The following is a 16,860-nucleotide window of genomic DNA, read 5'->3' on the forward strand; positions in this document are numbered from 1 at the left end:
GGTCTTTGCCAGGGTAAACTCAGACTTCTCAGCAGGACTGTCTTGTGTCCTCAGGGGAAGTCTTTATCCAAGGCTAGGGCAACAGCAGGAATCCTCGTGAGACCAAACCTTGACAGCAGGGAAGTCTGGATCTTGTCACAGGGCAGAATTGATTTGGGGGAGGGGTGTGGGTAGGGTATAAGGTGAGCAGTATGATAGGCAGAGGAGGGAAAGGCCAGTCCATGAATGCAGGAACTGGACCAGAAGTTGGAGCCCAATCTCTGTCCTTGTGGGCTCTCTCCAGGTACTCAGAGGCGGGATGGAGCCCCTCCACCCACTATCACTGTTTCCCCAGTGATGTAGCTGGCATCTTCAGAGCACAGGAAAGACACAATGCCTGCACATTCCTCTGGCTTGCCTAGCCTGGGGTATAGGGAGAACAAGGAAGGGAGTAAAAATCAAAGAGGCCAGGCCCATTGACCTGGCCCACAGAGAATGAAGTTTGCTTAATCAGAAAGTATCAGATGATTTTTCAGGACCAGTGTACAAGTCCATCAAATAGGGGTATCATGATGATAAGCTGTTATAATTTAGTATAAGCATAAATATCGTACTCTGCAAAACCCACTATAAATTATATTCAAATAATATAGAGATACTTAGTTCTTTAGAGCAGGGGCCCCCAATCCTCAGTACCAGTCTGCACCCTGCTAAGAACCGGGCCGGAGAGCACAGCTTGCCTGAGCTCCACCTTCATACACCACCTCCACCCCATCTTTCACAAGAGAAAATGGTACTGGTGCCAAAAAGGTTGGGGACCGCTGCTTTAGAGAACTCAGGACACCAAAATCCAAAGTTATACAGATAAACTGGCGAGTAGCTATTTCATACTTCAAAGAACTTGTTTCACACATGTGCATGCTACTCAAGCATCAGGGAGTCTGTGACAGTAAGTGGTTTGTTTAAAGTGATTGCATTTGCACAGCTTCAATTCACAGACAGCTTTTTCAGGAATCTATTTTTGTCCCTTAGAGTGAGGTTCGTTTTGGGAGAATGTGCTAATTCTCAGTGTTTGTATCAGTGATGGCATAGCTGGGAACACTTTAACATAACTGCCGTAAAATGCTCTAGAGGTGGGGCCCAGTGGGTATCTCAGACCTAGAAGGCTTGGATTAGTGGCTCTCCATCCTAGCTGCACATAGTAATCATCAGGAAGGCTTACCACCCTGCCCCACCAAAGATGGGCCTCTAAGATGACAATACCCTCACTAATTAGCGAGTTGTGAGCTAGGCTTGCAGCTCACGCCTGACATCAGAATGGCTTTGGGAGCATTGGAGGGGGCCTCCTTCCTTAAGCAGGCCTTGTTTGCACAAGTAGTCCTTGAAGGCAAATGGGAAGTTAAAGACAAGAGAGTTCCCAGAAGTGAGAAGTTGGAGAGAGGCAGGGAACTTAGAGGAAAGGGATACAGATGAAGGTACCTGACCAGTTAGTTCATCCGGCCCCTTGGGGAAGGGGCTGGTTTTCTTAGGTAAAGGGAGTCTTGGGACTTAGTAAAAGATCTTCATTCCTTTTATTTGGATTGCAGGGTCATCAACCTGAGCTTTGAAAACATGATTTTTTATTCAAAGAGAACTAAAAAAATATGTTTTGGTTTTGGTCTCTGGGAGCTAGGGATGTCTAGAGGTGTAGGCAAACAGCCAGCTGGGGAGAGGAGTAAGGGCCTCTCCCAGAGCTCTTCTCTGCTGAAACCTGGGCACGTCCTTGCACACACCCCACTCTAGTGATGCAGTGTTCACGAGCTTGCAAAGTGTGTGTTTGAGGCAGAGGAGAGCATGTCCCTGCTGTACATGGGACCAAGAGACACAAGATGTGGGCTGGGAGAGGGACCAGACCTTTCCATCTTTATCCCTCTTAACTCTGTGACAGCCTTACCTTCTTATCCGCAGGGCTTCTTTTATGCTCTCCTCTCTCGCCTCGTCCATCCACAACTGCAGGAAAGGGGAATTTCTTTATGTGAAAGAAGAAGAAAGGGAGGGACAGAGAGGGGGGAAACTGTCCGCTCTCACATCATTTGAGAGGAAGGGTGGAGAGACACACTTCCACTTCCTAGTCCTTCCTAGCCCCTAGTCTTTCCCCACGGCCCTCTCCTGTTTCATTCTTTTCAGATCCTAGTGAGCACTTCCCTGAGTCTTCCCAAATTTCCACCCACTTATGGAGATATGGAACGGCATGAATAGAGTCTGAATTTCTCAGTTTCCACTGCACTCCTCAAGAAAGGAGCAGGTTGCCCTGGCTGGGTAGCTCAATTGGTTAGAGCATTGTCCTGATGCACCAAGGTTGAGGGTTTGATCCCGTCAGGGCACATAGAAGAAGCAACTAGTGAAGGCATAAATACGTGGAACAACAAATCGATGTTTCTCTCTGTAAAATCAATCAATCTATCAATAAAAAGAAAGCAGCGGGTCTGTTCTGGACAGGTGGCTGGCATGGAGGAGGACTAGAAAAAGGCCTGGGGAGGCGGGCTGGAGTGGTTGGGAGCTCAGGACCCAGGCACTAGGCTTCCCCAGCAGGATGCAGGACGCCCGCTCCTCACCACTTGGCTGAAGTTAGTCTTGATGATTCCGGGAGCCAGGCAGTTTACCCTAATGTTCCTTCCAGCCAACTCTGTGGCCAGGTTCTTGGTCAGGCCCAGCAAGGCTGTTTTACTAACATTGTAAGGGCCCAGGCCCTGGGGAAAGAAGAAAATGGGTTAGTCTCTTTGTTTCTGGTTCTTTCTTGGTTCTGATTAGAAGACATAAAGGGCAGTGGATAACAGGGCATTTCCTGTAGGGGAGGGTTCCTGGTAGAAAACTGTCTTGTGGCTAAACCTCCCCTAGGTTCGTGGAGGCAAGGCATCTATTTATGGGAAGGGACTTGGTGGTGTGATTCCAAAAGGGGACACAAACTTCCTAGTATCACAGGAAGTGTGGAAAGGTACAGTATGGGGGAAGGGAAGGAAGTAGCAAAGAATGGATTCTTACAGGAAACGGGGTGTAGGCTGCTATGGAGGCCACAATCACTACTGAGCCGCCTCTAGAAAAAGAAGAGAATGTTCCATTTCCCCGCAGACACCCCCCCGCCCTCAGACCACGTGGGGCCTGTCGCACCCAGACTCCCTCTCATTCTCCGTACCCTTGTTTCTCCATCTCTGGCACCACTGCTTTTGTCATCAGGGCTGTGGCCTTCACATTAATGTCCAGAATCTGAAACGGAGAGAGGAAGGGGAAACAGCATGAAGGGAGAGAGCTAGAGAGGGCAGGAAGGTGAGAAGTTATAATAGGGTCCCTAAGACCTGCTTGTTAGGGCTGGCAGAGATCTTAGAGATGACTTCCCAGGACCTTGTCAATGAAGAAACCAAGCTCAGGGAGAAGTGTCTTTCACCAGCTTATTCAGTTAGAGAATGAAAGATTAGGTTTGGGTGAGGAAGAATGGAGCCTGCTTCATCTAGTTTCCTAGCAAGCCAGGTACTTGAATGATTTGGCCTAGAATGGATCTAAACTCTCAGGGTTACTTTGGATTTGAGCTGGATTTTCTGTTTCCTCTGACTAGAGAGTCTGGAATTAGGTTGGTCTCCTGGGACCTGCCAGGGAGTGGACCGTGCTTCTCAGGGAAAACGTGGCCTGACCTCTGTCCCGTGGAGCGTTCCAGCACTCCCCTGGCTCCCGAGTTCAGGGAGTGAGATGCTCTTGGCCCTGCAGGACGGATTGCTGGGTGGACACTTGTTGGAAAGTGGGATCACAAGGAGGTACTTTTTGGGGAAGCTGGGGCATAGGCTGGAATCAAAGCCCCGCATCCATAATTGAAAACAAATGCATGACCCTGTTTACACTGTTCCAGGTGCTGCTGGACAGTCCCTCCCCATGCCCCCCAGGCAGACTTCTTACTTTGAAAAACTTCTGTCTTACAGAAAAGTTGAAATAGAAGTACAATGAATATCCTTTCCAGGATTCTGCAACTGCTCCCATTTGCCCCACTTGCCGCGTCTCTGCGTTTATAGTTTCCCCGAAGCATGGACTCCTGAGTTGCAGGTGTCATAAGGCTCTGACCCTAAATACTCACAGATGTTCCCTTACAGGCCACCGTCCATGGTGACAACTGGGAAATTTACCACCGAGAATGACAGTTTTTACCTAATGTGCTGTCCATGATAAAGTTTCCCCAATTGTCCCCCAAGTGCCCTTATGTTAAAAATCCAAAGTTCAATCAAGAATCAACTCTGGCATTTAGATTTGATGTACTATGATTTAAAAAAAAAAAAAAAAAGCAAACTAAAGAGAAAAATTACTTGGTTTGAAATTATTTTCCCGTGGGTTCCATTCAGACCGCTCATGAAAGATGTTTCTCTACTTTAAAGAATATCAATCAGGAAGTAACTCACTGTGGAGAATTTGGCACTTTGGTCTCTGTGTCTGTGAAACACTGATAAAGTGCAGTATTTTAGGGCTCTAAACTTCGGAGCCAAGATATTATTGATGACATCAGAAGAAAAAGCAAAACCATGGGCAATCACAAAAACACATAGCATTTCCAAATCATGAGGGAATATTAAACCTTAATAAACAAAGACAAATATTTTAATTAAGGCTTTATCATTAAAAAAATGTAGGTGTGTGAAATATGTTATAAATATAATGTAATTATGCATGCTGCCACAAAAACCAATATTCCACACTTGCATTTAGACATCCGGAGCTCCAATTTTCTTGACTTTGCAGTTAAGAAGAAAAGCGGGCAGGTCTTTTTCAAAGGCTACACATTATAAAGCGGCAACTTAGGTCATTTCACCAGAATTGGTATTTCACTGAACTAGCAGCTATGAAAGTTTTCCAACTAATGAGAAACACTATTTTTTGGCAGCTAAAAAAAGGGACAGGTGGTGTACAGATTTAAGTGTATCAGTTATCAGCGGATGAGCTGCCAGGTCTGCTGAAAACAAACCGGGAAGAAGAGCCTGGATAAGCCTGGATAAGGGCAGAGTGGCGGTGAGGGTATAGGGAAGGCAGTCAGCAAGGAGCAAATAGAAGCAGACAAAATTGGGAGAAGCAGCAATAAAAGAGATGGGCAGGGAGAGAGGAAGTCACCCCCCACTAGGCCTTTACCAGGTGCACCCAGGTGCACGGCAAATTGCAAGGATCCTTCACATTTACATTGCACTTGACAAATGCATTCTAAAAGCAGGCTGAGTTTTTGCCGTTTCCCCAGGCCCCCTGCTGCATTAATCCCCTCTTACCTTGTCCCACACCTCCTCAGTGACATCCATTAGGTTTCCAAAGAAAGGATTGACTGCAGCGTTAGAGACCAGGATGTTGATGCCCCCGTGAAGCTTCACAGCCTAGAGAGAGTCGGGTCTGAATCAGGGCATCAGGTCAGTGGGGGAGGTGCATTTATCAATGTTGATAAAGAATTCCTTGTTAGGAACAAAATGCCATCTCTGTTTCTTGAAACGTTTTCCTCCAAAGCTATCCTAACCTCAGCTGCTGAACACTTAAGGTTGTCTAATTTTTTTGGCATCTTTTCTTCTTGCCCCCACTTTTTTTAAGGCTGTCGCTGACCCTTTACTCTTTACATTTTCTTTTTGGGGAGCTCCTTTGTTCTCCCGGTCTTGCTGTCACCTCAAAATCTATTTCTAGACCCTTCCTCTTTTCACACTGAGTCACAGCCCCATTTCTCCAAGTGCTTACTGTTACCATTATCTTAAACTCAACCAGTCCACGCCTACTGGAATAGAGAAACTGGTTTAAATAGACTATAGAAAGTTACCATGGGTGGGGAGGCTCTTAGGTCATCTAGCCCCACGTCCTCATGGTGAAGGTGACAACACTGAGGTCCAGGGAAGTTAATTTCTCAAGGCCCTATAGCTCAGTAACAACACACTAGGGCCAGCCAAGAATAGGAGGCCTTTGGTCTTTGGAAGAGGCAAAGGGATTTGCTCAGGGCACAAAGCTAGCTGGTGGTGGCAGACCTGAAATTGGTCTGATGGGGAGCACAGCAGTCTGAGCTTAAAGCAGTTCCGCACTTGGTTATAACGCCACCCCCCATCCTACCTTTCTTTTGGCTTGGAGGAATAGAAGATTCAAGGCAGAGCTGAGACTGAAACTGGGAAAACCAAGAAAGATAACACCATAACACCTCACCTCCTTAATAAGTTGTAAGGAGGCGGTGGCAGTCATGCGCAGATTAACGAGTAGTCAAAGAGAATCTGCCAACAATACGCTACCCTGACACCAGAGTCGGCATTTGCCCAGAACTGGTGATCTTGACGCCTGGGGCAAGCAGCAGTAAATGGGCCCTCAGTCAACTTTGTGCCTCAGGATTTGGCTCAGAGGGGTGTTATTAAGTGTGTACCATCTGCTAGCTCCCATTTTAACTAATTATTCTTGCTAACTAGGTGCAAAGCTCAGATGTTTCTATACTGCTGAAGGAACACCTGAGCTGTAAATTTTGCAAAAATTTGAAATCACATGATTCAAAAAAATCAGTATCAATACTTGTGCTCTTTAAGTTTTGGTGTCCTGGCACAAAGCCCCAGTCACTTGTCTTGGCTCTGCCGAAGTCTGGCCTTGTGACTAGGAAAGTGCAGAACGCGTTACAAAGTGGTGAATGCCATGCCCTGTACATGTCCGTCTGAGTGTGGGGAGGTGGGGGATTGCATCAGAATCACCGGGAACACTTTGTCATTTCTGCTGTGCATCTCGGCCCCCTCTCCTTCCAGACCTATCAGCACAGAGAGGAGAGGAGGCTGGGTTTTGAGGGAACAGAGATAGAGAACCACAGAAGAGGAATGAGAAAGGTTCTCTGACCCAGCTGGTGTCTTCTAAGTCTTTCTCTAAATTGTGCCATCACTACACAAAAGTGGTTAAGCGCTGTTTGCTCTGTGTTCTGATAGGTACATTTTTTAGAAAAAGCATAATCAAGTGGAGAAGTAGCTGATCTGGTTTCCGCTCACCACGCTTTTGAGAAGCTTCAAGGTGCAGACTGGGCAGCCACTGGGTAGCAACTGTCCTGGGGGCGGCATCTTTCTCGCCGCAGGGTGACAGCGGGCAACAGACAGAACACATCTCAAACTGCAAACAAGTGGCCTACTGTTTTCCATCCTGACATTGCCCTGAGAGTCATTTTGACTCCTCCCTCCGGTTTCCCACCCATTTCTTGACACCAGGTTAGACAAAAAATTTCGGTTGGTTCCCACTAAACCAGCTGGTCTTTGGGTATATCCATTCTGGTCCCACCACCATTGCCCTAGACCTGAATGACAGCGACTTCCTCGCTGATGTCCCTGGCTGAGAGCTTTCTCTACTCCAATGTATCTTTCCTGCCAGTGCCAGATTCTGTCTTTTATAACCATGTTCATCTTGCTCAAAACCTCGCATGGCCTCTTATTTCCTATAAGGACATTCATGCTCCTTTGGGAGCCTATGGAGGCCCCTGTGCCCTCTTCTTCCCACCAGCCCATTACACCAGCACCCCTGAACCTGGACTCTCTGCTGGAGGCTGACAGTGCTCCCCTCTTCCCTTCATTCCCCCCTTGGTTGTCTGCTCATTTTGCAGGGTCATCTGGAATCCCCTTCCATTCCATCTTTCTATCTCACCCACTCAAGGTCTGGCTCAAGCCCCGCCACTAGGCCAGGGCTGTAGGACAGATAAGGTGAGAGGTGGTTTTCCTGGCAGGATTTTGACATTAAGTTGCTATATACATTTCAAATGGCTAGTCACTAATTAGCCCAGGATCCCAGATAGCTCCCTTTCCCCTCAGGTTCAAGGTCCCGAATCTCAGGCTCTGTCCAGCAGCCTGTGCCAGTCAAGGTGACTTTCATGGACCTGTATTTGGCTCTCTCCAATGCACGTTCGAGCATTCCCAATGGTTCCTTAAATATGGATAACCTTATGCCACCTATCATTGTACCCATGTCACTGCTGCCAGCCTTCCCGCACTTTCCATTCTTGGGTAGATTCTCCCTTCCACTCCAGGGAACAAAGAGTAGGCCCTGAACCCGAGAGAAAGGGGAGCTCCTTTGCCGGATGTTCATGTTTACTTGTATAGCTGGAAAGCTGGGGCCGAGTACCAACTCTGATGCTGGCTTACACACTGTTTTTGAGAGTTAAGTCCAAATGGACATCCAAGGCCTAATCTGATGATAATGGGGAAATGCCTGGTAGCTTGGCAGGTCTGGGTTGACTCCCAGCTCCTTTCTTACTGGCTGTGGGGCCTTGGGATATGGCTCTACCTTTCTGAGAAGAATGTCAACAGGGAGAATAGTCCTTGCCTTATTTGGGTTGTCAGGTTTGGAGATAACCTGTGTAAGCCTCTGAACACAGTGAATGGCACACAGTAGGTGGCTAAAATATGGTGGCAATCTCCTGCAGGTTCCCAGAGACTGCCTCTACACTGAGGGACAGGGCATGGACTGCTGATTAGCTCACAGGTGGGAACATCTGTTTTGTGATTGTATCTACCTTTCTCATCTGCCCAATTAGACTGGAAACTACTGGAGAACCAGGACCTGCTGGTTTTCTGGGTGCCCCTAAGGGCTGATACAGGGTTGAAGCACTGATTCTCTGACCAGGATGGGATGGTTCTTGGAGGCATAACAGAAAGGCACACAATAAAAGTGTGCTGACAGACTGGTGTGAGTTTGCAGGGCACACTGGTATGTTTTAGTTAATAGTGATGGCTTGGATCACATCAATGTTGTCCAGGAAAGCAGGGAAGGAGGCTCAGCCTAGCGCCCTTCTGCCACTTCCTGGCTCGGTGCTCATATCCCTGCTGCTCACCATGGTCACCAGCCGATCCCGGTCCTCAGCCTTCCCCACGTGGCACACAGTGCCTGTCACACTCAGCCCCTCCCCCTGCAGCGCTGCCACTGCCCGGTCCACATTCTGCTGCTTCCGGCTGCTCACCACCACATGGGCCCCATCCTGGGCCAGACGCCTGGCGATGGCCAAACCGATCCTGTGGGCAGAGAGACATGGACTGTCAAGACCAAGTACCAGGAAGAGGTTGCCAGCATGGGTCCTGGAGTTAGACTGCCCCTGTTTGAATTCTAGCTCTCCTTTTGGGCATTCATTTACTTAATTTTCTTATGGTTTTGGCCCTCAGACTAGGTCCCCAGAAACTGACATCACCTTCCACAGGCCCCCCATGGGTGACAGGCCCCATGCGCTGTAGAGATTGAGGGGAAAGAAATGAGCTAGGGGTGTAGCAGCATCCACTTCCATGATTGGACGGTTTCACTCAAAAGAGCCCTGCCCCAAATAACTTTCTTGCTATTCGGCATCATCTCAAAATTCTATCCTTAGTTATGTTTTGGGCTGCACGTGAAAGGGTGGGTTTGTAGTTAAAAATGTAAATTCTTTACATTACTTTCCTGGGACTAAGGGTTACACATTTTGCAATTGTTAGCCATTAGCATTGCGACTACATTTGTATTCTAGATTTGTGTACAGCTGGCGTGTAGCAAAGTCCGGTGGGAATGCGAAGAAATATAGACAAGAATGGTTGGTGAGAGAGAGACAGGCTGTGCAAGCGAGGCCAAAATATACTCGGCCAAACAAAAATCTGGATACATGAATCTTGTGTCCTGCCTAGATAAGGGGCGCGGCTCTGGGAAACTTGTAGGGGTGTCCAGATGGGGTGTCTGGTACATTTCCATAATTAATGGAGGCAATGAGATATTTTTGAAATCGGGGCTGCCTTGAATTTCTGGTGTCTTTTCTTCCTAGACTCAAAGTGGGGCCAGTTGATCGGGACAGCCCAGAGCACAGACTTTGGGTTGATGGGGTCGGCACTGAGCTGGTGCAGTCCAGCCACAGGCAGTGCCGGGGTATTCGGCAGGGGCCACCCGCAGGCCAGCCACGTGGTTCCTTACTTCCGGGGCAGCGTGAGGCAGGAGCACACGGCCAGGGAGGCAAAGGACACCTGTTTCCAGACAGCAAGGGGCCTCAAGGACTCTGGCCTGGGGAACTCACCCGTCGGTGGAGGCCGTTACTAAGGCCACCTTATTCGCGAGCGGGTCCGGGCGCACTACCTTGTTGCTGGCCATCCTTATCGACTCCCACGACCTGACACGGCCGCCCAGTAGCAGCCCCACCTTATACATGGCTGTGCAGGGTTCAGCACCGCCCCGAGGGAGGTGCTAGCGGCAGGCCACCTCCCACAGCGTACCTGGCTCCGGGCCGGCCCTGGGGCTGCAGGACTCCTCCCGCTCAGCACTGGCCCGTCGTGCGGGGAGGAGGAGGGGGCGGGGGCAGGCTGTGGGTGCCCGCGCCCCCGTCCGGCTCACGGCCGCCACGCCCCACAGCCCCTCCGCTCGGCTGTGGCGGGGGTGGGACTGCTGTGCGTCCAGATTTCCTGCAGGGCCAGCCCCCCTGCAGGAACCCGCAAGCTTCCTTGCACCCTTCCTTCCGCATCTGCCTGTTCACGTTATTTTCCAGGGGCGGCGGTGGGGAGAGGCAGCTTTGAGTTGGTTGCTTTTGCTTCCTAGAACCTCAGGATGGACCACCTTCTCCGAAAAAGTCTGAGTCTAAATATGTGACAGCCCATAAGAGGGCAAACGGTTTGAGATTGCCCATGAAGGTGAGGCCTGTGCTCCCCGCGGACTCACTGCATGAGGGTGGTGAGGGTGGAGGAGCCTGGGAGAGAGATGTGATGGGGAGCAGCTGGGCTAGTCCTGGCACTCCTCTTAGCTCCAGCTCAAAGTCTCCATCCTGACAGGTCTGGAGGGAAGACTAATCACTGTGGTAACCAGTGTGCAGGGATGAAGATCCTAGCTGGACAGGGCTTAGAACCAGTGGTAGAAACTAGGACTCTGGGGCACTAATTTCTCCACAGTCACCAAGTCCCCAGGTCTCAGCCTCCATCCCAGTTCAATAAATATTTGTTGAATGTAAAAGCACTTTATATAAACTGTCAACTACTAAACATAGTAATTATTGCCACTATAAAATAATTATTATTGCTGCTACAGGCCAGACTCTTTATCTGTAAACTGAAGGTGCTGGAGTAGATGATAAATAAAGTCCTCTCCAGCTATAAATTCTGTGTCCAAGACTTTAGCCTCCACTTCTGCCAAGTGGGCTGAAATGAACAGCCTCCCTCCTGGGTTTCTGGGAGAATTAATAAATCTGGATGGCTTATGGTCCACTGCAGAAAGGCCCTGGCAGACCCAAGTGCAGTGTCTGCATTGGTTTAACCCAGCAGCCTCCAGAAGCCAGACTGAGAAGTGGTGCTGACCCATGGCAAAGCGTTCTCTAGTTCAAGGTAAAGTGAGGAAAACAAAGAAAATGCGGTAAGTTCATAAAGCTAAGCTTATTTAACTTAACAGATACTCCTTTATTCTGAGACAGGCTTTTGCTCCTTTGTGTGTGTCAGTGTTTGTCTTTTTGTTAAGAAAAGATGATGAGGGCAGATAGGTAGATTGAGAAAAGTGTTGGTGAAATCACCGGTCTGGCAACCTTATGTCAGTCCCTTCAATTAGAGGAGAGAGGATGCAGATCTGTGAAATTCAGTTTTAGGGATTGCTCTTTAATAGAATTTATACTTGCTAAAGATTTATTTAGTATATGTATAGGTCAGTTGACCAGCTTAAAAAAAAAAAAGATTTCAGCAGTCAAAAGGGGTGTTTGGGTAGCAAGTGATACAACAACACACAAGATTTATAGTACATTTCTCAACTGAGATGCAGTACTCAGCACATCCCGATGAGATAAGAGAGCTTAAGTCTAAGATTCCCCATATCCGGAGAAAACTGACTCTCTGACTGGTGCCCCTCAGTCTGAAACTCATGAATTATTGACAACAGGAGGGACAGTGTGGCACTGCTCTTCCTCCTCCCCTGCTGGGAGCCAAGGCACTGTGAGAACCCTTCCCAGCACTGTCTACCCCTGTGGGGGGCTGGAGGGAGGGTGTGTAGGAGGACTGGAGTAGGGGTTTCCAGGGCTTTTGGTTCAAAGGGACAGGCCTGCAGGGAGAATTTGATCTCTCCTTACCTGAGGAGAGATATTCCCAGAGATCTGCAGCCAAATCCAGGAGCTGAGGTTGGGGGAGAAGGAGCTCCAAAAGAGCACGCCACACTCCAAAGAGCAAAGGATTCTGGGAAGAGAATTCTGGCTTGGTTTGGGAGCTTCTTGAACATGGCCTCTCCTCATCTGGGCAGGGCTGAGATTTGGTCTCAAGTACTACTTGGGAGAGCACAGGGGACACTAGGGGAGGGGATCTGTGAAAAGAAAAGGATAGAAGTGTGGGGGATCTCTAGCTTCTGCTGCTCATCAAGCTGGTTTATTGGAGATGGGGGTAGGACATTTTGAGAGGAAATGCATGAGTGTGTAGCAGTCTCTTTGAAATGGGAACTTTAATAGGCAATGGGATTGCTCTTATATGGAGTTGGTACCATCTGCAGATCTTGAAGAAATGCTTCTGTGATTGAGGACCATACTCCCGTCTTCTTCAAGGGTCACCTGTGGTCCGGAAGGAAGTTCATCTGGAAAGGAATTTAAATCTTGGGCTTTGCTGTAGCCATCCTAGATTGGTTATTGGTTCATGTATCATCTTTGACACAAGTCAGGATTGAGTAGTGTGGGAGGGCTGGGGATGGTAACTTTCATTGAATACTTACTAAATGCAGGCAAAGTTTGGATGCTTTCTACAAACTGTATTGAATATTTCCAATCCAGTGAGGTAGGCATTTTTATTTCCACATGTTAAGTCACAGTGACTTCTGACAATCTGACTCCCTGCCAGCGTCGAATAGCTACACGTAATTTTTCAGACGTTGGAGAATGACAGTTTTCTTAGAAATTAACTTTCTCTGGATTGGAATTTTACTTTCATTACCAATGTGTTTTTGTTTTGATCATTAAAACATCTATCTTTAAATCATAAAATAACACATGTTCATGATTTTAAAAAGAGAAGGTTATGAAGTGGAAAGTGAAAAAGTAACTCTTCCTAATGGCTTCTTATAGTCCCCATATAGCACTTTGTCTTCTGTATTCTTCCAGAAACTTCCTACGAATTTATGTGCATTTTTCCCTTAAAAATGTTCCCATGAATGGAATGACACTGTACTTCACTAGTCCCTTCAAATCTCTGGTTTCTTTTCTTTCTTCTTTCCCCCACTTCTTTCTTTTGTTTCTTAAAATACATCCTCAGAGACAGTTCTGAGTGGTGTACAATAGATCTACTCTGTTCCCTCTCCCTTTAAAAATAGCTGTGCAGCAGTCCGTTGTATAGGTATTCCATAATTTATTTAGCCATTTTCCTACTGACGAACATTTAGGTAGCTACCAGTGTTTTGCTATTTCAAACACTGCTGTAATGAACAACCTTGGATGCACAGTGTGTGTGTGTGTGTGTGTGTGGTGTGCAAATCTGTTTGTACCTTGGGTCAAATGTTTTAAATGGATGTCTATGGTCAAATTACCTTGAAAAGCAGTTCTGCTTTGATTTGTTTTTCTACAGTGAATTTATCTTCTGTTCTGCCCTCTTACACATTGACGTAGAAAGGTTTCAACTTCAGATGATGGTGTAAACTCAGTGACAAGTGTTGACCTACCCTGACCTCAGTGGCTGGGAGCCAATGAGGGATGGTGGGTCCTGCTGACCTGTAGCTCACAGAGCTGAGGCATACTCAGTTCCACCCACGTTTGACATTGAGAATGCCAGCCTAGCATTGCTGGATCTTAGGATTTTTAAACCAAATGTAGAATCTGGATTTCCATATGAAATATTTGATGTTTAACTGTTGACAAGTAATTTATTTAAACAACAACAACAAAACAAAACAGTGAATGGATCTGTGGGTGCCAGAGACTGACACAGTCTCTGCCTATTTAAATGTAATGGATTATTAGTTTTGTGAGATATTGCTCTATTTACAATCTCATAATTCAGTTGCATAGCTTATTCAGTTTCTGTTTTTTCAGTTTGTTCTCCTGATGGCCCTGTATTTAGGGAGGTGTTTGTGAACATTGTTTAGAAATTATCCATCCAGTATGTGTATAGGTCTTTTACAGGAACTCCGTATAGCAGCAAGCAAAAGGTTCTTTTTTTTTTTTTTCCCAAAAGGTTCTTAAAGACAGGTTTATCTTTTCCCTCGGGCGCAGCGTTGCTTTCCACTGCTGTGTTTGGGAAGGGCTATCCCTCAGTTTTCACTGCAGTTGGCTCCCTCTTGGGTCTCAGTCCTCTCCGCTGCCTGTCACTTCTGGGAAATCCAGGATTATAACTGTGGTGTGGTTTCTGGGTGGCAGTTGGGATGCAGGGACAAGGTAGGGAAGGCCACACTTTCCCAGCTGCCTTATCCCTTTAATTCCTCACAATGTCATTAGACCAAGAGATTCACTGCAGATTTGGGGGTGGAGTGAAGTACAATACAGAGGGACAAATCCTCCAAATAGGATGCCTAATAAGACTTCCCATTGGGTCCTTTATGGGCACAATTAAATTCCTAGCCCTGTTTTCAAAACTGGGGTATCCCCCCTTTCCTCCCTTAATCCCTGTGGCAGACACGGAGATGCAGATAACAGCTCTCAGATCCTCCTTCTAGAAAGGACCTGGCTGGCTGCTAAGAGTCCGATTAAACAGTTAACTCCTTCTTAGGGTGGCCCCAGCCAGTGACTAGCATGATTTGGTACAAGGACCTCATCCTTTTTGGCTAACACAGGGCTCCTCTAATGGCCATGTTTGCTTTGGAGCTGCTGTTGACGTTTGTCAGGTTTGCATCTTGTGGTCTAACAGTTCCTCCTTTTCAATCCTGCTTCCTCCTTTTTCCTTTCACAGGTGTTACTCTGACTAAACCCTTGGACTCCTAAGTCCAACCAGGCATCTGCCTTGCTGAGGACTCACGGACAGTCTCCTTTCTTCAGAATCTTTCCAATGTAGGACCCACCCCCCTGCCCCCCAGCACACAGGGATATTGTCCAAGGATCGGTCCTTTTCTCCCCATTCAGAGCTTCAGGGCATTCTGAAGCAAAAATCCTGTCACCACAATTCCTGCCAGTTTGGGTTATTTGATGGGAGGCTTTTGTAGAAAATTGCCAGATGGACTTTGGCAGTCTAAGGACCATACGGCAGTGTGGGTGCAGTTCTGGAGCTCCACGTGTTTTCCTTCAAGATTTCTCTGCTAATATGAGGTGACAAAATGTTTCCTCACCCCTTCTGAGATATTCCATTTTCCTGTGATGAATATCCAGATCATACGTGTGCATGCACACACCCAAGAACCAATAGCAATTTTTAGGGACAATGCAATCGAAATCTACATTAAGAGGAGAACCATTTCCCTAGAGGTGCCAGCCTGCCCTCTCTGCAGATGTTTGACGTTGTTATGCAAAGCGGTTTCAGTTCTCTGGTCTGAGATCTGTGTAAGAGGCTGAGGGTATGAAATGAATAAAGCCCATCACAAACCTTGCCAAAGGATTGAGTAGTACATTTTGTTGGGCTAGATCAAATTCTTGAGAAGAACTGCACTCATTTTAATCTCTGCAAAGAAGGTGGGGCTGGGTTAAGAATTTATTATCCTCTGCCTCAAGCAAAGGCTCAGGAGTGAAAGGAATGGGTGGGCTGGTTCCAGTTACAAATGCTCTGCTCAGTCATTTTCAGTTTAATGACACAGGGATTGTTCTTACCTATTGCTACTTCATAACAAAACAATGAATCATACAATATAAGTGTTCTGCACTTTAAAAAACTTTACTTTGAAGTAATTGTAGACTCACAGTAATTATAGACTCAAAAGTAGTACACAGAGATCCCATGTCCCTGTCCCCCAATGTCCCCCAGCAGTGACATCTTACAGTGGTGACATCTGTAGTACAGTGTCAAGACCAGGACATTGACATTGGTGTAGTGTTGTTAAACCAGACTAAAGGCCATATTCAGTGTTCATTATTTTTTTACATGCACTCATTTGTGTGTGTCCGTGTGTGTGAGTACATGCGTGCAGACTCCTTAACTTGTTAATATGTCTTGGAGATCTTTGACTAGCAGGCTATACAGATCTACTTCTTTCTTATTCTTTCTTTCATTATCTGGGTGGACTATCATGTATCTGTCCCCCAGTGAGGTTCATTTTAGTTGTTGTTGTGTTTACTACATAGGATGTTGCAATAATATTTTTGTACACATAGCTAGAAGAACCCATACTAATCCCAGGTAAATAGTTGAAATGATGGGGCAAAGGGTATGTGCCTTTGACATTTTGATAGAAATTGCCAGTTGCACAAAAAAGCTGTGCCCTTTTCCAGTCTCCGGGAACTTTCCTGAAGGGCAGTTCAGTGGGATGGGATCCATTTTGTCACAGCCTCATAGCACTCAGTTTCAGCAAACATTTTAATTTTTGCCAATCTGGGTGAAAAAAAATTTTTTTCTATTCACATTATTAAGATGATTGTGTATTTTTCAAATGTTTACATGTATTTGTATTTCTTGTTTTATAAGCTGCTTCCTCATATCTTTTGTCTACTTTTATTGGGTTGTTTAGGTTTTTCTTATTCTTATACATTTTTTATGAAAGGAAATTAACCATTTGACTTATGTGTTACAAAATATTTTTCTCAGTTTGACTTTTGAATGTATGTCTTTTTAATATCATGTAGATGTTTTTAAATTTTTATGGAGTCAAAATTACATTTTCTTCTATGGCTTCTGAGTTTTATGTCACGTGGAAAAAGGTCTTTTTACTCCAAGAGTATAAAAAAATTCTTGTTTTCATGTAGTTATTCAGTGTTGTGTGCATTTAAATCTTTGGGCCATTTGATATTTGTTCTTGTAGGGGACATGAGAGGCATCCGGACTGGTGTTGCTCCAGATGGTTGACCAGTTACCTCAGCACTGTTTGAGTTACCCC

At 46.5% G+C, this 16,860-nt stretch overlaps 1 protein-coding gene and 1 long non-coding RNA gene across 3 annotated transcripts; one reads left to right on the forward strand and one right to left on the reverse strand.

The window, feature by feature from the left end:
* Positions 1-3: 3 nt before the first annotated feature.
* Positions 4-10,152, reverse strand: LOC112301240 (dehydrogenase/reductase SDR family member 4). 2 transcript variants are annotated; one of them, XM_071221939.1, is made up of 8 exons: positions 9,986-10,152; positions 8,792-8,969; positions 5,250-5,351; positions 3,152-3,222; positions 3,001-3,052; positions 2,574-2,708; positions 1,913-1,987; positions 4-402 (listed from the first exon to the last, which is right to left on the reverse strand). In XM_071221939.1, the coding sequence occupies exons 1-8, from the start codon at positions 10,114-10,116 to the stop codon at positions 352-354; spliced, it is 795 nt and encodes a 264-aa protein (XP_071078040.1). In that variant the 5' UTR covers positions 10,117-10,152; the 3' UTR covers positions 4-351. The 2 variants fall into 2 exon arrangements, with proteins under 2 accessions (XP_071078040.1, XP_024412455.1); XM_024556687.4 differs by having other exon boundaries at positions 10-402; positions 1,913-1,968; positions 9,986-10,151.
* A 122-nt stretch (positions 10,153-10,274) lies between these two features.
* Positions 10,275-15,308, forward strand: LOC128781357 (uncharacterized). The gene is made up of 3 exons (XR_008427318.2): positions 10,275-10,592; positions 11,217-11,304; positions 14,793-15,308. It is a non-coding gene; the product is annotated as an uncharacterized lncRNA (long non-coding RNA).
* Positions 15,309-16,860: the final 1,552 nt, after the last annotated feature.

This window comes from Desmodus rotundus, chromosome 7 (assembly GCF_022682495.2).
Source record: "Desmodus rotundus isolate HL8 chromosome 7, HLdesRot8A.1, whole genome shotgun sequence".
Lineage (NCBI taxonomy): Eukaryota > Metazoa > Chordata > Mammalia > Chiroptera > Phyllostomidae > Desmodus > Desmodus rotundus.

Bases quoted from the DNA above. Each gene is read 5' to 3' on its own strand.
- LOC112301240 (XM_024556687.4), bottom strand. From the start codon at position 10,116: ATGTATAAGGTGGGGCTGCTACTGGGCGGCCGTGTCAGGTCGTGGGAG. The intron at 8,970-9,985 runs GTGAGTTCCCCA...CTCTGCCCACAG, and splicing joins GTAACGGCCTCCACCGACGG to GATCGGTTTGGCCATCGCCA. The intron at 3,223-5,249 runs GTAAGAGGGGAT...TCTCCGTTTCAG, and splicing joins CTGAGGAGGTGTGGGACAAG to ATTCTGGACATTAATGTGAA.